Source organism: Caloenas nicobarica, chromosome 5, assembly GCF_036013445.1.
Source record: "Caloenas nicobarica isolate bCalNic1 chromosome 5, bCalNic1.hap1, whole genome shotgun sequence".
In the NCBI taxonomy this organism is placed as follows: domain Eukaryota; kingdom Metazoa; phylum Chordata; class Aves; order Columbiformes; family Columbidae; genus Caloenas; species Caloenas nicobarica.
This window is the reverse complement of record NC_088249.1, coordinates 50,289,088-50,313,506: the sequence shown is the minus strand read 5'-3', so window position 1 is coordinate 50,313,506 and position 24,419 is coordinate 50,289,088. Positions and strand designations below refer to the sequence as shown.

Here is a 24,419-nt window from a genome sequence, read left to right as displayed (position 1 = left end):
TCTTAACAACTTAACACAGTCTCTGGCTCTGAAAAATCTATGCTGCTAGTTTTAAAGAACATTTCAGCAGTGTTTTGTTGAAATATTCAAGATATTTTTACTCCTCCCTAACACGGGGAAGCATGCACACCTGCTAGATCACATGGTGCTTTCTTAATTCCTATTCGATTTTGAAAGTGAATTGAAACCAGTCATTCTCACCTCAAAAACAGTCTTTGCCGCATACCCTTGAACATCATCCCTGTTGATGACAATCTGAATAACTCGATACCACACTTCTTCACTGACATAGTCACCAGCAATGCGAATCAGATTCAAGATAGTATCCACATACCAGGTATAATCCACTGCATATTTCTCAGCTAGAATTGCAACTTTCAGAACCTGAACACACGTAAGAGAATAAAGACAGTTGACCAGCTTCTATTACAAGCTGCATATCAAGATTCACTTCCACATAAACCCACTGATATCCCATCGTATCCCAAAAGCCTCAGGTTCAGATGTGTCAGCTTGCTCACTTGCTCCAACAGCTAAGGTGAAAGACGAACATTGAAATTCTGTGCTAGAACACATCAGTTGCCAGGTACATAATGTATTCCCCATAACGCATTCAAATATGCTGCATCTGTGGCTTTTCAACAATCAAGAGCAACTCATTGAACACTTTTTGTTTGCTATAAAAACACCATCTAAACCATCATTGAGACAGGACCAGGAAGGCAACTGAAGACCTCTAAAGAAAGTGGAAACTGAGGCTAGCAGAGACAGACCAGAGTACCCAAAATATAGCTGACTTTTTCAGGTCATCGTAAGATTCCTATATCCTGAAGCAAACAAACAGCATAGGAAGAGACCTCTACATAGTTTGTTATCAGCTGAATTTATGTTGGCCTATTCTTTTAAGAGGAGTAAGTTAAAAAAATACAATTCACATTATCTGACAAGTCAGGGTAGATTGCCAATAGCAACAAGACAGTACAAGAGAGAAATCAACTAACAACGTGTTATATGTTAACATCCAGGCAGTGGAAGGAGGGACAGGTATCCTGGGAAGAGTATAGAAACACTGCCCAGTTGTGCAGAGATGAGGTCAGGAAGGCCAAGGAACAGCTGGAGCTGAGCTTGGCAAGGGATGCAAAGAATAACAAGAAGGGCTTCCACAGGTGTGTCAACCAGAAAAGGAAGGTCAACAAAAGCATGCCCCGCCCCCGCCAATGAGCAAGACTGGCAAACTGGTAACAGTGGACAAGGAAAAGGCTGAGGTACTCAACCATTTTTTTGCCTCAGCCTTCACTGGCAAGCTCTCTTCCCACACCTCTCGAGTGGATAAACACAAGACAGGGACTGCAGGAGCAGAGTCCCTCCCACTGTGAGTGAAGATCAGGTTGGTGACCACTGGAGGAATCTGAACATACATGTCTATGGGACCTGATGAGATGCATCCATATCCTGACAGAATTGGCTGATGCAGTTGCCAAGCCATTCTCCACGACATTTAAAAAGTCATGGCAGTCAGGTGAAGTCCCTGGTGACTGGAAAAAGAGTAGAAAGGAGGACCCTGGAAACTACCAATCTCTCAGCCTTGCCTCTGTACCTGGCAGATCATGGAACAGGTCCTCCAACAAGCTATGTTCAGGAACATGGAGGACAGGGAGGTGATTCAAGTCAGCCAGCACAGCATCACTAAGGGCAAGTCCTGCCTGGCAAACCTAGTGGCCTTCTACAATGGAGTAACTACATCAGTAGACAAAGGAAGGGCTACAGATGTCATCTATCTGGACTTGTGTAGAACCTTTGACACAGTGCCCCAAAGCATCCTTCTCTCTAAATGGGAGGGATATGGATTTGATGGATGGACTGTTTGGTGGATGAGGATCTGGCTGGATGGTCACATCCAAAGGGTAGTGGTCAATGGCTCAATGTCTGGATGGACACCAGTGACAACCAGTGTCCCTCCAGGGTTTGTACTGGGACCAGTACTGTTTAATATCTTCAGTGATACAGACAGTGAGGTTGAGTGCACCATCAGCAAGTTTGTGGATGACACCAAGCTGAGTGGTGTGGTTGACAAGCCTGAGGGACAGGATGCCATCCAGAAGGACATCGACAAGCTCAAGAAATGGGCCCATGTGAATCTCATCAGGTTCAACAAGGCCAAGCGCAAGGTCCTGCACCTGAGTCAGGGCAACCCCCAGTATCAATACAGGCTGGGGGATAAAGGGATTGAGAGCAGCCCTGCGGAAAAGGACTTCGGGGTAGTGGTGCATGAAAGATAGGACATGACCTGGCAATGTGCACTTGCTGTTCAGAAGGCAAATTGTATCTTGGGCTGCACTAAAAGAAGTGTGGCCAGCAGACTGAGGAAGGCGATTCTGCCCCTCTACTCTGCTCTGGTGAGACCCCACTTGGGGTACTGCATGCAGCTCTGGAACTCTCAGTACAGGAAAGACATGCACCTGTTGAAAAGCTGGAACACAGAGCTGTTCCTGCTGGAACACAAGAGGTTCCACTTAAATTTGAGAAGAAACTTCTTCTCAGTGAGGGTGATGGAACACTGGAACAGGCTGCCCAGGGAGGTTGTGGATTCTCCTTCTCTGGAGACATTCAAAACCCGCCTGGATGCCTTCCTGTGTAACCTCACCTAGGTGTTCCTGCCCTGGCAGGGGGATTGGACTAGATGATCTTTTGAGGTCCCTTCCAATCCCTAGCATTCTGTGATTCTGTGAAGAGGGTCCAGAGAAGGGCCATGAAAATGATCAGAGGGCTGGAACACCTCTCCTGTGAGGACGGACTGAGAGAGTTGGGGTCGCTCAGCCTGGAGAAGGCTTCAGCGACACATTATTGCAGCCTTTCAGTACTTAAAAGGGGCCCATAAGAAAGATGGGGACAGACTTTTTAGCAGGGCCTGTTGTGACAGGGCAAGGGGTAATGGTTTTAAACTAAAGGAGGGGAGATTCAGGCTGGCCATGAGGAAGAAATCTTTTACAATGAGGGTGGTGAAACACTGGAGACATTTCAGGCCAGGCTGGATGGGGCTCTGAGCAACCTGATCTAGTTGAAGATGTCTCTGCTCACTGCAGGGGGGATTGGACTAGATGACCTTAGAAGGTCCCTTTGAACACAAACTATTCTATGATTCTATGACACTCTAGTCAAGAAACTTTAGCAATTAAGGAAGCTAAATAATTACCTTTAGTAGAGATTTTGGCTACTATTCTAGGAAGATCATTAAGTGAGTATTTAAACTTTTCCATTTTTTTCCTACTGGGAGGAAGTAAATATCATGTTTCTCTTTTAACTGATAAGGTATTGTTTTGGGGAATCCTTAGACTGAATATTCTCACAGCATACACTGTATGAAATTCTACCTACAAATAAGTATCATACTAATTTTTGAAGCTATTTAACAATTGACTAAAGGAGGACATTACTCTCAGATCTAGAGATTGTATTTGCTCACTGATAAAATTTACTTCACTTTCTATATGCAAGACTAAGATGAGTTTTTAAAATTCCCAGTTTCCAAGGGATTTTTTTCACCTCCTCCCCATTCCTTCAATCTAAATAAGAACATTCATTCCTATTAAACTACATACTTCAGAGTTTTTCAACTTTTACCTTTGTTTTTAAACCACCACGAAAAAAGAATCTCTGTCACGGACTACCCAGCATCCTAATCAATAAATGATACATATGGTGCCAAAGACAGCTATGAAAAAATTAAGGAAGCACAAATATCTCACAATTTCTTCTCTAATGGAATAATCAGCAGTCTCCAGATAATTCAGCATTTCAGCCACAATCTGTTGGGCATTGCTTCGGTCACACATTGCATACAGGAGATCTACAGCTCTTTGTCGTACACTTACATCTCTTTCAGTCTGCAAAGGGACACACAGCAAAAAGTCAAGATAATTTCATCTTTATTTGGAAAGCACATGCAACTTACTGAAGAAATGAAACTTAATACAATCCACAGTCAAATTTGAAAGAAATGCATTTTCATAATCTTTCAGATGCAAAATGAACTTAAATATACCCTTCAGACAAGCTATGAGTTTCATGTTATTCTCACTTCTGGTCACCTAGAAAAATGTCTCTGGAGACTCAGCTTGATGCTTTTTGATAATATTACAAAAATTCACATAATCAGGTTTTGTTTCTCTAGTATATATATTCAAAGCTGTGCAAGTGCTGAAAGGATAGAAGAGTTTGTACAGAATACTCCACTATTACCTTAACTAGGGTGAACGGTCCACTGTGCACTGGGTAACTGGCACCACTGGCTACAAATGCATTAATAACTAGATGAAACTGTCACCAGGCCAGTGGGCACTTAGCTAACTGCAGGTTTAGTGTTGGACTTCCTTTCTATCAACAGAATCCCAGCTAGAACAGATACGTACTTTAAAGTTAGACAAGTGTATTAACAGGCTACAGCATGAGTTTAGAAGAAAACAATACATGTAAACACTGACATGTGCAACTAAGTTTACATGCAAATCAGTCTTCCTCTTTTGACCTCTGCTTTTTCACATAACCATGGCCTGGGAATGTGTCTTTCTGGTTTCTTGACTTTGATTCTGCAGTGGAAGTTGATCTGCTCTACTGGTCCCCATAAAGCTACTGCAGTGAAGGAATAGTGTCTGATACCAGCACGACAGTAATGAAATAGAGTCTTCCCAGCATTCTTCATTTTGAAATTCCACATTTTGAAAGAATTATTCATCTTTAGTCTACAGCTTGAGGAGATACCAAAGTTTTACATGAGTCACAGCTACAAGTATATTTACTAATAAGCTGCAGAAATAAACTGAAGCTGACCTCTATTGTTACCAGCACAGCATGACTTTGTAGGATTAAGGAAAAAACCTAAAGCAGATTTCTGAGAATAACTCATTTGGTCCTCAAGTATTATTACCTTAACTGAAGATGGGGGGCTTGGGGACATGAGGGAGAGGACACTAACGCAGGGGTGAAGACAACACTCCAGACAGACTGTACACTTAAATATTTACCTTCAATGCATTGATAACTGTTTCTATGTGTGTTTTCACAGCCTCATGTGAGAATTCAGAGCTGGCAAGCGTGCACATGCTTTCCAGTGCTAGGTAACGCAAATTAGTTTCTCGGTGCTGCAAGAACTGACCTAGCTGGTTACAGGCACGGACTAGTAGATTTGGCTCGCTGCACAGAACAGGAGAGAAAGTGAAAGGGTTAAAAGCAACAGATTTGAGAACACCAAATACAGAATACTATTTCTGCAGTGGAAATTTCTTAAAATGCCTCAAAGTGTCTGCGAGAATGCCCCACTAGTGAAATGAAAATTCAGCTACTGTGAACAAATAATCTCTGTTGGATTAGAGTGGTGGGGTCAATACAACAACAATGCAGCAGCAAGAAACAAAGCAATAAAAAATATGCTAACAGGGACATAGTTCATTACTACTGTTCAATTCCATTGCTGTGGCTGTCTTCCAGTCTAGCAAGCAACTCCATATTCTGTCCTCCCCTTCTTTCCCTCCCAAGTAAAACTCCATTTAGCATTCAAGACAAATCCATGGCTTTTCACTTCAAAAAAATCCTCTTGTATAATACAAGTGTTGTCACAACTCACCTGTCATGATGTATAATTAAGCTTATTGCCTCAAACAGCACAGCATTCTTTGCATTTGAGTGTTGTACTTTTTTTGACTTTGGTGGCTCCTGCGCTTTGTTAAGGATAGTTTCCAGGCATTCTGTTAGACGACCACGTACCGCAGGGTCTTCTGGAGAAGAACAAGCCGTTGGACAACTTCATTTTGCTCAACACCCTAATCCCTGCCTTAGGCCTCCCACCTTGCTAAATCTGAACAAAGTAACAATTCACTGTTCTCCAACATACAGTTGGCAAAAGAATTCTAAGCCACAGTTCTATTTGGGTGAGAACAAAAGCCAAACGCCATCTACACTATAATATGTTTCAAGGCTTTAATATATAGTTTGTAACATTAAATTTTTAAAATGACAGTTGCAACTGGTTTGCATGTTGCACACCAGATTGGTGCTTTGCTCTAAGCTACGTGGCTTCTTGAATTGTGTTTAACTAATCCAAAACACTCGAGTACAGACTTCAGTATCCTTGTCTTAAGACAAGATGCTTGCACGCCAGGTTATGGTAATGCTACATCACAGTAGCTCTTTCGAGATAGCGTACTGCATAAAAGAAATGACCACTGTTGTGATTTGTGCGTTACCTGGAGGTGGATAGCACTGTAACAGCCTCAGAAGTTTCACAGATAACCAAGGAGCAGGAACAAAGTAGTATGTATAGTCCTGAAGATCTGTTGATGCAGAAGTTACAATCTGCAAAATAAGCACACTGCATATCACTTAACTACAGTAGCTAACATGCTATCATGACAATGACCCAAAGAATACTGTAGGTCACCTTTGACAGAGGCTTAAAAAACTATGTTAAGGACATCACTAGGAAACCTCCTAGCCTGGTATGGCCCTGGAACTACTACCCATTACTTGTCTGCCGCATGGGTAGAGATGAAGCTGCAACCTGTAGTCCAAGGACAATCAAAAGAGATTTCAGGGCCTTGGGACAGTTGATAAGGGAATCAGTAACACAGGTTATTTTCTCCTCCCTTCTTCCAGTTGTGGGCAGCAACATTAGCAGAAACAGACAGACTCAGTCTATTAATACTTGGCTGCATGGCTGGTGTCATCACCAAATTTTGGCTTTTTTAATAATGGGATAGCATACACAACACCAGGTTTGCTGGTGTCAGGTGGGATTCGCCTTTGTCAAAGGGGGAAGAGAGTCTTTTCTAATGAGCTGGTGGGGGTCACTGAGAGAGCTTTAAACTAGATGCAGTGGGGGAGGATATCAGGCTTGCCTGTGACAAGCTGTGGAATGAGATGCCATGGGCCCTCAGCTGGTGGCCCTGAGACATGTTGGCCACGCTGGAAGAGACTTGAAGTCTTACGTAGATAAGCCAGTGGCTCCTGAGGTCATAGAAGCCAACCGGGAAATACCAGTGAAATACTTCAGAGGAATTAAGGGATGTTCCTCTACGAAGGTGACAGGGCCAACAGTCCAGCTGAAGTGCCTCTACACCAATGCATGCAGCATGGGCAAACTGGAGGAGCTGGAAGCCACTGTATGGCTAAAAAACTAGGACCTAGTGGCCATTATTGAAATTTGGTGGGACAGATCCCATGACTGGAGTGTGGCTGTCGATGACTATAGGCTGTTCAGAAGAGACAGGCAAGGAAGGAAGCGTGTAGGCATTGCCATCTACATCAAGAGAGGGATAGAGTGTGAAGAGCGGTCTCTGAAGAATAGCCACAAGCAGGTTGAAAGCTTATGGGTAAGAATCAGAGCCCAAGGCAACAATGGAAACTTTGTAGTTGGCATATACTACAGGCTGCCCTATCAGGGAAGACTGACAAAGCCTTCTTACTCCAGCTACAGGAGGCATCACACTCACAGGCTCTTGTCCTGCTGAGGGGACTTCAATCACCGTGACATCTGCTGGAAAAGTAGCAGAGTGAGCTGCAGGCAATCCAAGAGCCTCCTGGACTGCACTGGGGATAACTTCCTAAGCCAGGTTACAGATGGTCCTACCAGGGGGAATACGATACTGGACCTGATGGTCACCAATGCAAGTGAGCTAATCAGTGACATCAAGACTGGAGGCAGCCTGGGCAGGAGTGATCTTGCACTTGTGGAGTTCACAGTCCTGAGGGATGTAGGACAGGCAAAGAGTAAATTCAAGACCCTGAATTTTAGGAAAGTCAACTTCCAGCTCTTCAAGGAATTAGTCAACAGGACCGCCCAGGAAACTGCCTTCATGGACAACAGAGCAGAACAAAGCTGGAAAATATTTAAGGAGGTCTTCCATTGAGTACAAGAGCTTGTGAACCCCAGGTGTAAGGAAATGGGTAAGAAAGACAAGAAACCAGCACGGATGAGTCAAGACCTGCTGGTCAAACTAAAGGGTAAGAAGGAAATGCACAGGCAGTGGAAGGAGGGACAGGTATCCTGGGAAGAGTATAGAGATACTGCCCAGTTGTGCAGAGATGAGGTCAGGAAGGCCAAGGAACAGCTGGAGCTGAGCTTGGCAAGGGATGCAAAGAATAATAAGAAGGGCTTCCACAGGTGTGTCAACCACAACAGGAAGGTCAACAAAAGCATGCCCCCCCCCGCCAATGAGCAAGACTGGCAAACTGGTAACAGTGGACAAGGAAAAGGCTGAGGTACTCAACCATTTTTTTGCCTCAGCCTTCACTGGCAAGCTCTCTTCCCACACCTCTCGAGTGGATAAACACAAGACAGGGACTGCAGGAGCAGAGTCCCTCCCACTGTGAGTGAAGATCAGGTTGGTGACCACTGGAGGAATCTGAACATACATGTCTATGGGACCTGATGAGATGCATCCATATCCTGACAGAATTGGCTGATGCAGTTGCCAAGCCATTCTCCACGACATTTAAAAAGTCATGGCAGTCAGGTGAAGTCCCTGGTGACTGGAAAGCACTAGCTAACACCTTCAGTAACAGTCATACGCCACCTTCAGTAACAGTCATACGCCACCTTCAGTAACAGTCATACGCCAGATCAAAGAACAGATAGCTTTCATAGAAGAGGTTTATACACACAGTGAAATGTGCTAAGGATTAGGTTTCAGGGAAAGTACCCTTCTTCATGGATTTCTCCCCCCTTCTCCCTGATTCTAGGGCAAGTATGAGTTTGGCACTAGCCTTGCTCTATGGAACTAATTCTTCCTGCTCCATTACACAACAGCTATGCACTTCCCTCAGTACTCCCTTCTTTTGAATATTACACAAAATCTTCATATTTAAAAAGAAATTAAGTTTCTCTGAACTACAAGTAATTTTGGGTATAACACCACACAGATCTGGGTCTAAAATATATTTCTGAAGTAATACTCTTCCACATCTTGCATAACTTCAAAACAGTAATGTAAATCTTCCAGCACGAAGATGCTAACTTACAGAAACGCCTCTGCACTCCTCCCTGCACTCTCTGCCCCTGCTTAACTGCCTACATCCATTTACAGAATATCAAATGCTTACGATTATTAACCTAGCAGCAGCTCAAAAGAGGGACTAGGAAGAAGACTCATCTTGTTAGAAGCTTAGATGAAGTTAAAAGTACAGGCTGTATTTTTAAGGGTTCTGTGCAGAAGTTTGCAGAAGTCTCTGATCCAACTACTCTTTGGTGTTGTAGTAACATAAAATGAAGATTAGAAACTGATCTACATCACGAGATCCTTTCAAATACAAGTAGTTAAGAGAAAGACATCTTTTTGCTATATAGACTCGGAGCATAGCAAGGATTACACCAAGAAAGTTTGGGCAAGCTAATACAGTTTTCTGCTTTGGTAAGCAACAAGTATTAAAAGATTAGCTGAACCAGCTATATGAAGTGAAACTGAATCATCTTCACTTTTAATGGTACACTAAACTAATCTGACCTAGAAAGCTGAACACATAAGCAACAGTAAGATAACTTGACCTCAAAAGCTGAGTAAATTAAGCAACAGTGAAGTATTATCAGGGTCAGCATTGGACTCACTCTGCTTAATCTAGACACTGCCAAGGAGACTGAAGTTTTAAACTCTTCTGGGTTCTTCTGTGCCAAAGTGGTGATCAGACTTGTAGCTGCAGTAACCACACCCTAGAAGAAAACAAAGCAATACATTCGATTTTCTAACAGTGTAAGATGCTGCTCGTTAACACCTTTCACTTATTTTTAAAATACAACAAAACTAAGTTTATCCCCATGACAAAGCCCAACATTAGAGAGCCCTTTATTTTGCTAGCAGGTAGACTAACTACACATCTTCAAAATCCAACAGAATTTAAATAACATGGTACTGCCACGTTTGCAGAGCATTTCATGCTATTTTTGTATTAGCTTTGTCTCATGTTTGGATAGTATAACATAACAGAAAGCTATATTAAAATAAAGCCTGGATGCAAACTGTCTTATTACACAAGAGAAACATGAGTAGAAGAAACAGGATGCAGCAGATAATCCAGAGAATTCTGGTAACCCAACGTGAAGAGAGGGCTTAATTTAACACAAACATTTTATGTTACTGCTGAAGTACATGTCTTAATAGCTTTACTTTCATAAAGTAACTAGACAGGGAGGCAGGAAATAAAGTTTCTTATCCAGAACAACAGGTTTTGCTGAGCAAGCAAGATAAGAATGACAGCACAGACACCACAGGACAAGGAAGTCCAAGCACTGACAAATCAGGCCTTGTGCTTTTTAGTGTGGGTCTAATCTTAAAAGGCCTAGGAAAATTAGCATTGCCTCTATGCAATATGACTTATGATAACAAGGCACAAGATTAATTTATTTAGTGTCAGACCAAAAGAACCACTTGTGCATCCTATTCTTATACCTCCAAGAAAAAGGTAAACAAAACTTTATTAAAAATTAATATATTCAGCAACTAAAAATGGACATCAACTCCTTCCATTTCCTCCTAGAAGCCTGAAGAAAACTGAAACCCACTTGCTTGAAAGACTTGAAAATAAATAAATTAATAGTGTATTTAACAGCACAAGTGCCATCATTCTTTTTACAGTATGGGCTTGAGAAGTGTAATGAAGCTTATTTACCAAGTGCTGGTCATTGAGGAGATGTACGACTCTAGATGTCCAGTCTCCCATGGGGACAAGGTCAGGAGAAGTTCTATATAAACGCAGCAAGCATAAGGCAGCGCTCTGCTTCACACTATCCATAGTATCTCTGCAACATATAAATATGGATTTAAAATACAGTGGTTAAGTCACAGCAACACTTGTAGGCCAGGATTATGCTAGTTTTTGCACTGACTCAGCACCCCTAGTTAGGTAGCATCTTTTCAACAGAAGTTGAAACAGAAGTTCACTGAATTCCTCCTATGTTACAGAATTTGTTGTTCTTAATATTTCCCAATATCTTTAACTAGTTAAATTTTCAACCATTATGCATCTCCAGTAGCCTCTACAATGATTCTTTGACTCTTAGAGTGACATTTCACTTTTTTTTTTAATCAGAATTGAAACTTTATCCTTAGATGAGCACAAGCTCATTTAATCATGAGAACAAGCTTCTTCCAAACTGACTCAAGTCATTTAAAGTAGACCACATTATGCATGCAACCAAAGCTGGACCTCCTGATAGGTCCTGCATATCAGATACAAATCATTAACTATTCAACAGCTTCAGTACCTACAGAGAGCATGCTATTCGGCTAGCAAGCATGCCACCCGCAAGTCTATTCACCTTGCCATCTGTGCTGCTGGCCCAGAAACAGACTGTTTTAAGAACAGCATGCCACTATTCTACTTCAGTGAACTCCCTTTCACAAAGTAGTCAACTTAACATTTTGTATGTTGCATAAACAACAGCTAAAAAATGTAAAGAGCATTAGTACTGAAAGTTTTAAGAGGCAGTTTATACCATGCAATCTTGGTTAAATGTTCAGAAACCTCCAAATCCCTAATGGAAGTTCAGTCCATCTATTCTTTATGAATTTACCAATTTTCCATGAGATCAAATTGTACCTCAGTTAAATTAAAAAAAAAAAACAACAACAACAACAAAACCCACAAACAAAAACAAACAAACAAAACCAACAAAAAACGAAAACACAAAATACTACCACCACCAGCCACACACCACAAAACCACACCTATTTCTCACCTCCCTCTACCTTATATTCAAACCAATGCAGCCATGCTAAAGTTGCAAATGTAACTGACAGTGCTCATTCTGCACAGGTCACTTAGATATGACTTGTACATATGCATATTACATATATCCTCTTAGAAATACAGAAGGAATGAGGTCCTGAAGACTGATCACAGAACACAAACACAGTTCAAAGTTCAAACAAGTCTGAACTGAAGGTACTGTGCTTTGTCTGCAATTGATGACCCCAAATGAAATTTTTGAAACTTCTTAAGGTTATGATATCAAAATTCGTGACTCATCATTGCAGTGTTGTCTCCACTATGCTACATGGAGAGTAGCACCCAGCAAGGGCAGTGCAGGACAGGACAGCAACAAGACTGACAGGGCCCCAGAACATGTTATCTCCAAATGTGCTCCCTCACATGGGGAATTCCATATCTGAGAAAGGTGGATTCTCCCCCATTTCCTCAACCAGACCCATACTGAGCATCAGGTGCTGGCTGCTTATTCTTCTTTCTGGCCCATACTACATTTTGGCTCTGCAAAATAGTAATAGTGTTCAAGTGTGGCACTATAGAGACACTATTTCAAGAGTTCATAATTATTTCTCAAGACTTTTGCCACAACTAGATATCACATTATATTGTTCCTTGTTGCCAACTCAGACAGTGCACATAACAGACACAGTCAGAATTAGCGTTGCATAAGCAAACACATTTCCAACATTTGCAAGCTCCAGTGCTTGACATTTAGAGTGTTAATACAGTTCTTACACATGTTACTTTTTTATACTAATGCAAGACATTAATTTGTTATAAAACATGATCCATACATATTCCAAAACATTTTGTATCCGTAAGAGAGTTTAAATACATTCTAAGTTTCAAAATAAATTAGCCCTGCAATCACAAGTTTCATTTTAGATTTACTTAATTACAGTTCCAGACACTTGTAAGGCCTGTTTGGAAACTTCTGGCAACACAAAGGGAAAGGCAGTAAGCTGACAGTGACTATATGCCATTTACAGGAATTGCTGTTCACATGGCTAGTAGGGGAAGCAAGAAAGCTCACACAACAGAATATTCTCACATTCCTTATGAAGTCAGGACCATTTAAACAAGAGCTTCAGTTTATAACAAGATTTGAAGTGTAAACATCTGCTTAGGTTAATGTATTCTTTTCATCAGGAGAGATAAGGAAAGTAAAACATACACATTTCAGGGATGTTCACTGCCACACATTAATAAAGAACAAAAAACTCCATTACGATACAAAGCTGTAAAAGCCTATTCAAGATATTTACACAGTCTTAATTTCCATGTTGTATTTACACTTTTACAAGCAACTCCACATTCAAGTATATCAAAGTAATTGCAGTTATTGGAAATTGTCACTATTTGTACTGCAAGCCCAGGGCTATATAGCTTTAAGCATGGATTAAGCTTCTGCAATGCAATCAAGCTGCTGAAAAGGTTTATTGGTGTTGTACGTGAAGGAGGCGTGCCATACCTACCCAGCTACAAGTATTTTTGGAATTTCTCCAGCAAATGCTTCCGCCATCTCCCGGCTACCCACATTAGCAATACAGTGCAGTGCAAGCCCCATGAAGGTGGGGTTGCGGCTGGCCAGATCATTCTTGATCGCATTGTTTATTAAGCGAATCAGCTCACTGTTAGAGTTCACTAGTACGGAGATGAAGAGATACCCCTGTGATTCAGAAAAAAGAAAATTTAAAATTGATTTTAGCTGACTTAAATTATGTTTTCTATTAATGCCACAAGTAATTCTTTGAGCCATACGGTTCTCCTCCAATACTAAGCATATAGGCAGAAATAGATATTTAGATGCCAGCAGGAAGGCTAGAAAGATTAAGTGAAATAAACAAAAACAAGTAAGTTTAGTGTTACCCTAATTTATCAGTTTTTAAGTGTTTCATCAATCTATTTCGGCATGTACTCAGAAGATCATTTTGAATGAATGGGAGCAAATAAAAAACCTGGCTTATTATTGAGACACTAGTAAGTTGCAGGTACCTGATAAACACAACTTTACCTAGGAAAGTTTGAAGAGATATTCTGAAAATTAAAAGGTTACTTACCTCTTAGTGTAAGACTCAGGGCGGTTTCTTAACAAGAGTAATAATTTTACGCAGAGTGCACATTTTAGCTTTTACAATTAGTACAAGATTCCCTGTGCACAAAGGTGTTTAAATTTCCAAATCACTGTTAGATCCAAAATAAGGCTTGTGGGGGTGGCATGGGGAGTGGAATGAAGCAAAGTCCATTACAAACTATACAGCTGAGGTAGGATATTAGACCAAACAGCTTTTCTTTTTAATAGAGATTGAGTTACTCACAATTTGTTTCTCTGTATATCTGTTGGAACTGAGCAGGTTTACAGCCTCCATGTGACCAAAGTCAATGTCATGCCCCAGGAGAAAGATGAAAAGCAGTTTGCAGACATATTTTTTCTTACTGTAACCATCCAGAGCCTTGTCCCCTGGAAAGCAAAGAAACAAAGCACAATTAAGACCTATGCTGTTCCTATACCTTGTTCCCTCCTCACCCCAGTTCCACTGAAGTACTTCATATCTTATAGTAACAAAACTTACAGCCATACCTAGAAATTAAGATTGACATTTGATTCACTATGTATCACCCTACAGAACAGGAACAAACTGAGGGTTCAGCTACTGCAGTACCTGAATTTCACTAATGTTAAACATGTTGTTTCAGCTTTTATTTACCTTACAGTGAGCAAAGTGCTAAATATATCCACTTATCTCCGATTTAAAAGACTACAAGTCTTTACATCATCCTGTGCTAAACACATGAAAGTGATCACAAACCAAACAGATGTCCAACAACAAAACAATTCCTGGGTTTCAAAAAAGTTATTCCCAGTCACAGAACAGAGGTAGCTTGTAGCTCTTCCTAATGGACCAAGACAGAAAAAACGCATAGCTCTGAAAAACCTGAGCTGTCACTGAATCAACAAAACATTCACATAATACTAGTTTTAAATATTTATCAAATCTGAAATTCATTTATAAGACCAAAAAAAAACACCACCCAACACACCACCAAAAAACAAAGCAACCCAAAACATAAACAAAAAACAACCACAAACGACAACAAAAATAAACCCTGGAACATTTCAGTGTTAATTCCATTTACCATTATCTATATCCTAAAGGACAGTCATGTAATAATGCTGTCAACTAGTCCCATAATTATCCTGCTATGTCCTTTAAGTATTTTCTTGCTAAGAGGCAGTTACATACATGTTTACTCAATTTTGATTTTCCTGTTTCTGTTAAGAGCAGCTATGTCTTCCATAGATGTTCTCTTGTTAAACCAAATATCAAACCTTTATCACAGTCAAAGGTCTTAACATACTTCCCGAAGTGCACCACAGTAGAGAACTCGACAAAATAACAACAGCAAGTCTTTTTAGAAAGATAGAGTGATAGAGGTATACCCCAAAGCCTTGAAAAAAATACATTAAATGAGATTACCATGAGAGCTTTAAAGATTTTGTAAAAGTAAGGTATCTGCAAGTGTTTCAGTTTTAGAAGAAAAATGTACCCTAAATAGGTTGGGCCATATGTTGCAGTATTGCTGAATTTTAGAAGCACGTAAAAGCTACATGGAACAGTACAACAGCTTACAGCTCACCAGGCAGATCAATTCTCCTGAAGAAACCGGATAAATATGAACATTAATTTTTTTCAGAACATCTTCTCCATACCCCAAATCAGAAGATAAAGAAGCATCCACTAAATCAAATAAGCCTGAATGCTAGAAAGTTCAGTCAGGGTAGCAAAATCTGATAGATGCTGCTGCCTAAAAGGCTATATAAGCTCCTTAACCTCTGCATTCTGGGCCCAGAGTAACTAGTCTGTCAGATTAATGTGCATTGCTTAGTGATGGGCAGTTCAAACAGAATAGCACTGTATAAAGTAAAGCTTAAATGAGATAGACCTAACTCATTGCCCTTACCAAAAAAGCTCCAAGGAGCATTGTTTTTAAAACTTCAGATTTACGTAATAGGCAGGTAAACATATAATAAAAACCCTTAATACTATAGAAGCTTCTTGTCATTCCTTCTCACGCACTGGTGCAAACACAGGTTAGATTTCCCATGTCACATGCATCTACAGCTCCCATAGATTTCACACTAAATTCACTGACTCTATAAAAACATCAGAAATGTTACCACTATGAGCTAAACTTACAGTTTGTGAAGGAATGAACACTACCATCAATGAACAAAGCCATGTAATGTTAGTGAATCAAAAGAAAGCATGCTGGCACACTGGACTAGATGGTAAAACGTTATGTCTACAGGTCACAACTATGCATTTTTGGGAGGATGCTTTCTATTCGACTCTAGAAATTTCTTTTACTTAGTTGTATTTCACAGAATCACAGAATGTTAGGGATTGGAAGGGACCTCGAAAGATCATCTAGTCCAGTCCCCCCAACAGAGCAGGAACACCTAGATGAGGTTACATAGGAAGGCATCCAGGCGGGTTTTGAGTATCTCCAGAGAAGGAGACTCCACAATCTCCCTGGGCAGCCTGTTCCAGTGTTCCATCACCCTCACTGAGAAGAAGTTTCTTCTCAAATTTAAGTGGAACCTCTTGTGTTCCAGCTTGAACCCATTACCCCTTGTCCTATCATTGGTTGTCACCGAGAAGAGCCTGGCTCCATCCTCGTGACACCCACCCTTCATATATTTATAAACATTACTGAGGTCTCCCCTCAGTCTCCCCTTCTCCAAGCTAAAGAGACCCAGCTCCCTCAGCCTTTCCTCATAAGGGAGATGCTCCGCTCCCTTAATCATCTTTGTTGCCCTGCACTGGACTCCCTCCAGCAGTTCCCTGTCCTTCTTGAACTGAGCGGCCCAGAACTGGACACAATATTCCAGATGAGGTCTCACCAGGGCAGAGTAGAGGGGAAGGAGAACCTCTCTCGACCTACTAACCATCCCTCTTCTAATACACCCCAGGATGCCATTGGCCTTCTTGGCTGCAAGGGCACAGTGCTGGCTCACGGTCATCCTGCTGTCCGCCAGGACCCCCAGGTCCCTTTCCCCTGCACTGCTCTCTAGTAGGTCATTCCCCAACCTATACTGGAACCTGGGGTTGTTCCTGCCCAGATGCAAGAGACTACATTTTCCCTTGTTATATTTCATTAAATTTTTCCCTGCCCAACTCTCTAGCGTGTCCAGATCTCGCTGGATGGCAGCACAGCCTTCTGGCGTGTCAGCCACTCCTCCCAGCTTGGTGTCATCAGCAAACTTGCTGATAGTACACTCAATGCCCTCATCCAAGTCGTTGATGAATATATTGAATCATACTGGTCCCAGTACTGACCCTTGAGGCACTCCACTAGATACAGGCCTCCAACCAGACTCCGCCCCATTGACCACGACTCTCTGGCTTCTTGCCTTCAGCCAGTTTGCTGTCCACCTCACTACCCGATCGTCCAGTCCACACTTCCTCAGTTTAGCTGTGAGGATGCTGTGGGAGACGGTGTCAAATGCTTTACTGAAGTCAAGGTAGACCACATCCACCGCTCTGCCATCATCAATCCACCTTGTTATGTCTTCATAAAAGGCTAGGAGGTTGGTCAAGCACGACTTCCCCTTGGTGAAGCCATGTTGACTGCCCCTGATGACCCTCTTATCCTTGATACGTCTTAAGATAGCACCAAGGATAAGGTGTTCCATCACCTTCCCAGGGATGGAGGTGAGGCTGACCGGTCTATAGTTGCCCGGGTCCTCCTTCTTGCCCTTTCTGAAGACTGGAGTGACTTTTGCTTTCCTCCAGTCCTCAGGCACCCCTCCCGTTTCCCAAGACTTGGCAAAGATGATGGAGAGTGGTCCAGCAATGACTTCAGCCAGCTCCCTCAGCACCCGCAGGTGCATCCCATCTGGACCCAGGGATTTATGGATGTCCAGATTGCTTAATTGCTCCCTAGCCCAGTCCTCATCAACCAAGGCAAACTCCTCCATTGCCCTGCCTTCCTCTGGGGCTCCAGGGGTACGGGGCTCCTCAGGACAGCCTCCGGCAGACTAGACAGAGACAAAGAAGGCATTCAGTAACTCTGCCTTCTCTGTATCTCCTGTCACCAGGGCACCCACCCCATTCAACAGTGGGCCTACGTTGCCTCTGGTGTTCATTCCTGTGCAGTCTAGTCTACGTGAACCTGCTTTAGCAGGTGGGTTGGACTAGAGGATCTCCAGAGGTTCCTTCCAACCCCAACCATTCTCTGAATCTGTGATTCCAGGACAAGCAGAAGGTGCTTGCTGGTTGTAAGGCATCCTTCGTGCACTGTCCTTATTGCCCCGTTTGAGGGAGAAGCCAGATAGGAGGGTGAGGGCAGCAGCTAGAGGCCCACACCTCCCTCTTCCCCAGCAAGTCTCATTGCAGCACAGCACTGCCTTTTTTCCACATGCCCCTGGCCTGCGGCTTGTGCCCACATCCTTTGCCTTCTCCTTTAGCCCCCATCCTCAACAGGCATGTTCTTTCTTCACAGCAGCCTTCACTCACAAAAAGACATCCAAGCCACACGTTGTGCCACCGCTCACCACACACAAGACGACTGCCACCACCTCCACCAGCAGCACCTCCAGGACCTCTGTCTCCAGAGAGATCAGCCCTGCCACCAGCACACAAGTCACGCTGACAAGGACGTCTCCAAGCCCCAGCTCTCCACCTGCCCCCAGCACCCCGCTAAGCACCCGGTCACCGTCGGCTGCCACTTCCACAGTCTTCTCCACCTCAGCACCAACCACCAGCCCCAAGCCTACACCTACAACCCTAAAGCACGGGCCCTCTCCCCCAACAACGAGTGCTCCAAAAGAATCCCCTGCACCACAGTCATCCACACCCTCCACAGCCAAAACCAGCCTGTTGCCTTCACCTGCATCTTCCCCCTCCTCAACTGTGTCCTCTACATGGCCGAGCTCCTCACACCCTGGTAAGACTCCTTCCTGCCCTTCCCGCTGCTTCTGCCTGCTCTTCCCAGCTCTCATGCTTCCTTCCTTCCTTCATTTCGTACGCCTTCCTTTTTTCCTTGTGATATGCACATGCCACTCAGGCACTGGTTTATTACGTTTCTTTCACTCCCACTTTCCCACTTCCTCTGGCATTGGCACTTGGCTATGTTCTGCCTTTGGCGTGGCCCTGGGAACAGGTCTCTCCCACAGAGCCTGGCCTGCCTGTGTGGAACAGGGCACAAGCTACACGGTTCTTCTTCCTTGGAGGGGGAAACACATATCTGGAGAAGCTCCTCTTCCAAGGAGGAAGGACAAGGACAAGGAATTACTGGAGGGAGTCCAGTGGAGGCCTACAAAGATGATTAGGGGCGTGGAGCTTCTTTCTTATGAGGAGAGACTGAGAGAGCTGGGTCTGTTCAGCCTGGAGAAGAGAAGGCTGAGAGCGGATCTCATCAATGTTTGTAAATATCTCAAGGGTGGATGTCAAGAGGATGGGACCAGACTCTTTTCAGTGGTGCCCAACAATACGATGAGGGGCAAGGGGATCAGACTGAAATACAGAAGGTTTCACCTGAATATGAGGAGAAACTGCTTTACTTTGGTGGTGACAGAGCATGGGAACAGGCTGCCCAGAGAAGTTATAGAGTCTCCTTCTCTGGAGAACTTCAAAACCCACCTGGATGCATTCACAGAATCACAGAATGTTAGGGATTGGAAGGGACCTCAGAAGATCATCTAGTCCAATCCCCCCACCAGAGCAGGAACACCTAGATGAGGTTATATAGGAAGGCGTCCAGGCGGGTTTTGAGTATCTCCAGAGAAGGAGACTCCACAATCTCCCTGGGCAGCCTGTTCCAGTGTTCCATCACCCTCACTGAGAAGAAGTTTCTTCTCAAATTTAAGCGGAACCTCTTGTGTTCCAGCTTGAACCCATTACCCCTTGTCCTATCATTGGTTGTCACCGAGAAGAACCTGGCTCCATCCTCGTGACACCCACCCTTTATATATTTATAAACATTACTGAGGGCACCCCTCAGTCTCCCCTTCTCCAAGCTAAAGAGAACCAGCTCCCTCAGCCTTTCCTCATAAGGGAGATGCTCCACTCCCTTAATCATCTTCGTTGCCCTGCGCTGGACTCTCTCCAGCAGTTCCCTGTCCTTCTTGAACTGAGGGGCCCAGAACTGGACACAATATTCCAGATGAGGTCTCACCAGGGCAGGGTAGAGGGGAAGGAGATCCTCTCTCGACCTAACCACCCCCCTTCTAATACACCCCAGGATGCCAGTGGCCTTCTTGGCCGCAAGGGCACAGTGCTGGCTCACAGTCATCCTGTTGTCCACCAGGACCCCCAGGTGCCTTTCTCCTACACTGCTCTCTAATTTCACCTAATAAAAAAAATTAAGCACACATCTATCATTTTAATATGGACAATGATACCTTTGAAGTCTGAGTTTTTAGCCACCCGTTGATTCCCCCCTCCTCCAACTGGCACACACAGTATATCAGTTCCCAACAAAGAGAAACTTCACCCTAAAGCTATTCTTATGTTGCACAAACAAAAGTTGCCTTCAGGTCCATGCCACAGAAGCCAATACGTCACATTTTACTTATACATGAAGCAGTGTTACTGAACGTACTCATGACAGTGAAGTCATGCTATACTGGATTCTGTCAAGATCCTCTGACAACAGCCAGCTCTGCAGAAAGCTGCCTAAAGACATGCTTTCTTCAAGCCACATTTACAGTTTGCTACCATAAGGCAATTTTCCAGCTGAGTCAGCAGCAAAATGAATCCAGTGAGGTTTGCTTTACTAGACATCTGAATTAACATTACAAGAACCAGAGCAAAACATCCAGATGAGGAATGGGGAGAAAGGGGTGGGTTTCTTTTTATTTTTTTTCTTTGGTTGGTTGGTTGGTTTGGTGGTTTTGTTTGTTGTTTTGTTTGCCTTTTCCTCCATTCTTTGGAAGCAATATGGCCAGAGGGAAAAGTAGATATTCAGCCATGTCTGTCTATCTGCTGTGGGCTTCAAACTATGGCTAGAGCAGCAAAGGAATAGAATCTTCTATATTTATAACAGAGAAAATAAATATCTCCCCTGTTATACTATTTTCCCAATACAACAGTAGTCAAGAGCAGAAGTTTCCTCCCATCCCATCATGGTAGGGAGATGGAGATCAAAGATACACTCCTTAGGACAGGCAAGAAAAACAAACACACACACACACACACACACAAACAAACAAAAAAAAACAAACAAAAAAAACCACAAAAAGAACCAAAAAACAAACAGGAGAAGGCAGAGTGATTCCTTTCGTTTTAAAACATTTTTCAGCTGTGTAAGAAAAGTTTCTACAAGATCTTAGGATTTGATTTTCAGGTGGTCTTCTGCATAAGATCTAGAAGGAAAAGAAATAATTAGTGAATAAACCAGGACAACTTTATTATTTAGCAATAAGAATATACCAACTCACTACAATCCAGCTGCTTCCAGGTGACTGGATACAGGTGATGCTGGATACCATTACCAGATACTATTATGATTCACAGAAGGGGACACTAAATAAGCTGAATCCATTTTAGTCTTTCTCTAGTGGATGAGATCTGTGTAATTAAGGACTTGCTACAGTATTTAGTAACATTAATATCATTAGTTGCTTCTCTCAGCCATACAGATACACAAAAAGGCATCAGAAAGTAGTTTTCACATGAACTTTACTGTAAGTCAAAAAAAGCCCCAAGCAGTCTCCAAGACTGGAGTTCCCAGGAGTCCAAGAAATTGAATTGCATCTGGCTGTTAGTATACAATCCATCAGCACTACACAAAAGTCACAGGTATAAACTCTATTCTCTCATCTTCGAATGACTCTGGTGTTGACTTTGTGAGATGAGAAGGGAAGAAGGAATATAGAATTATGCAACACTTAATGAACAACACAAGCAGATAAAAGTACGCATATACTCTGAACCACATCGACTTTCACGACAAAGTATTTCTCATGGTTTGGCAATTCCTTTTTCTCAGGTTCAGGATCCAACTATTTAAAGCATTATATTCTCCAAGATACCAGTATTTTAATAGCTCAGATTAGCAAGGTCCTTGGATCTTGTGGTATTTGAAGCATTTTCGATGGAAGCTATGACATACAATCGAGCTCAAAATATATTGCCATCCTACTAACTAGGAAAAAGCAGTTTCTTTTTCCATTATGTGCTATCAAAGAACAATATTGTAAAATCAGTACCTGAACCACTTTTTCTGAAGACAGAAAAAATAGTGCACTGACTTTTTGGAAAGCTTCTGTCCCTTGTATGCATAACTGAAGGCAATCTGAAGGTTCTCAACAACAGGCAAGCTTACAAACTAGGCCAAGTAACAGCCACTAGGAGTCTTCTTTAAAGCCTTATTAGTTCCCAGCAATAATAGAACATTATCTTTACAATTTTATTTAATTAGCTGAACAACCTGAAAAAAAAAAAAAAAAGGGCATTACAGTCAAAGGTCTCACTGTAGTTGTCTAACTCCAGCTGTTTTGAAGTCTTGATTTGGATTCTTACTGAAATTTCAAGTTTAACTATTCAATTCCTCTCCCTCTCACACAGCATTTACAGAGAGTTATAAAGGTTCTATTTTAAACATTACTAACAGGACTCATTGGTCAAGTATGTGCTAAAATAGTATAGCTTCCCCCAGACTCAAGCAAACATCTGAACAAGAGCAGAAGGAAATTTCACGTTCTGTTTATTGCAATACACAAGCATTTTTTTTTAACTCAGTTCATATTTAAATACTTTCTGGAACATTTGCAAGTACTGCAAATCAAGCCAGCAGAAACAGGAAGTATTCAGAACACACATCAGCAAGTTTTGAGCACAGTGGGCATGTCAAAGACTACTTGCTTTCCCTGGAAAATTTATTAGTCATTTTTTTAAGAAAGAAATTATTAACAGCCAACCAGCAAATAGTATTATTATTAAGAAAGAATTATTACTTTCACATTTCTGTGTATCACCTCTCTATTGTTTCAACAGGGAAGTTCTGGTTTTCATTGCTCATAGATCTCTTTCAGACAGCTTTCCAAAAAGGAAGAAATGAGGCAGAAATGCATTACGAGACCCTTTGGCTCCCAGGCAGCACCTTCTAATTCAGATAATGAGTTAAAAACCAGCACCTACTTCTGCATTTAATTCAGTACACTTAAAAAAACCAGCCTGCTGCACAATTACAGAGCCTGCTACCAGCCAGAGGGGGCAAGAAGGTGGTTTAGTCCTCTCAGATGGTCACCAGGGGTAGAGGGTAAGGCAGCCTGACAAGTCTAGTCTCACTAGCATCCGAACAGGTGGTTGCTGTCTCAAAGACAATTTTAGCTTCTATAACTGCAATAATGGCTTATGCAAAACAGAACAGACAAAACCTTTAAGTGTTTCTTTGCATTCAGTGTGCTTCTTTCCAAGGTTGACTCTGACCTATGTTCACATAATTCAGTGCTATACTGTATCAGAAGGCCTACTCTTAGCTTGGAGGCTAAGAAAAATGAAGTTGTCTTTTATGAATATATCTACACTTTGAGAAAAGATTTGTCTTTCCATAAGAGTGAGAGTCGAAACCCTCTAAATAAAAGGCTGAATATTTTTGGCAGGCAACCCATATAAATCCATAAGCTAGTATTTATTTACCATACTACTACCATCAGAACAGATTATTACTAGAGCAGCCCTACAACTCAGGTGATATAGGGTTACTGTGTAGTTTGGGACAATAGAGAAAACTTGATCGAATTTGGGAAAACAAGTGAGTTGAAGTAAAAAAAAAAAAAAATATTATCACCTGACACTGAGACCACCTGCACAACAAAACCAAGATACACTAGCATGTCTGAAATGTAGCAGCCGCTCTAACACACACCCTATTATGCAATCAGAACAAAATAAAATCTAATGCCAGATCTGGCAAAAAGAACAAGCTTGAATGAAGCAGAGAACCAAGTTCTTTTGACTGCAGAAACGGCTTATAGATTTGTGGGCAGTCTCATTAGTACACAGATTCTGCTCTGAGAGATCAAAACAATGCAACAAATCAATAAACCAGTTTTTTTTTTTAATTCACTTAGAAAGCAATTACTACTCTTGGTAGCCAGACTTCTGGTTTGGCTCAAGCATGGGAGCAAAATCAGCTTGGAGTCTGAACACACTAAACAACAGGAATAGTATTTCTCCACTTCAGACTTAACTCCTACAACTTCTGCTTTATTACACGGGTGTAGTTTCTCTTTACTACATGCATCTTATCTCACTTAACACAGAAGCATTTAAAGCAACCGTCAAGGACACACTGACCTCAGCAATGGAACTTCCTCATGCTGAAACAAGGGACACAGTCACCTTAAGTACAGAGATTCTAGATTCCTTCTGAGCTTGGAGCACAGAAGCCAGATCAGAACTCAATGCCATGGCGTACATTCCATCAGTTCAAAGTAGTATGGCTTTTCCAGAGATGTGCAGCCTCATCCCAGTCTGTTAAATACCAGAATATTTTAAATAGCAGGTTACCCAAACATAAGGCAGGTAACAGGCTTGCCAGCTACTTGGATGATAGAACAAAAGTAAAAATACTCAGCCTCTGTCTGTAACAGTATAAGAATATATCTTTCAGGTTACATGGAGTGGGCATCTAGATACTGCAACAGAGTATGCTGA

General features: G+C 42.2%; 1 protein-coding gene across 2 annotated transcripts in view; it reads right to left on the bottom strand.

Annotated features, from left to right (window-relative positions):
* AP2A2 (adaptor related protein complex 2 subunit alpha 2) overlaps window positions 1-24,419 on the bottom strand; it is a 55,427-nt gene that overhangs the window by 14,821 nt on the left and 16,187 nt on the right. Inside the window, exons 3-11 of one of the 2 annotated variants that reach the window (XM_065635763.1) lie at window positions 14,070-14,212; window positions 13,227-13,420; window positions 10,654-10,783; window positions 9,596-9,697; window positions 6,240-6,348; window positions 5,621-5,771; window positions 5,022-5,190; window positions 3,747-3,884; window positions 202-384 (exon numbers count right to left, since the gene is read on the bottom strand). In XM_065635763.1, the coding sequence (XP_065491835.1) occupies window positions 202-384; window positions 3,747-3,884; window positions 5,022-5,190; window positions 5,621-5,771; window positions 6,240-6,348; window positions 9,596-9,697; window positions 10,654-10,783; window positions 13,227-13,420; window positions 14,070-14,212 (1,319 nt within the window). The remainder of the gene's footprint in view (window positions 1-201; window positions 385-3,746; window positions 3,885-5,021; window positions 5,191-5,620; window positions 5,772-6,239; window positions 6,349-9,595; window positions 9,698-10,653; window positions 10,784-13,226; window positions 13,421-14,069; window positions 14,213-24,419) is intronic. The other variant, XM_065635764.1, reaches the window with a different exon arrangement.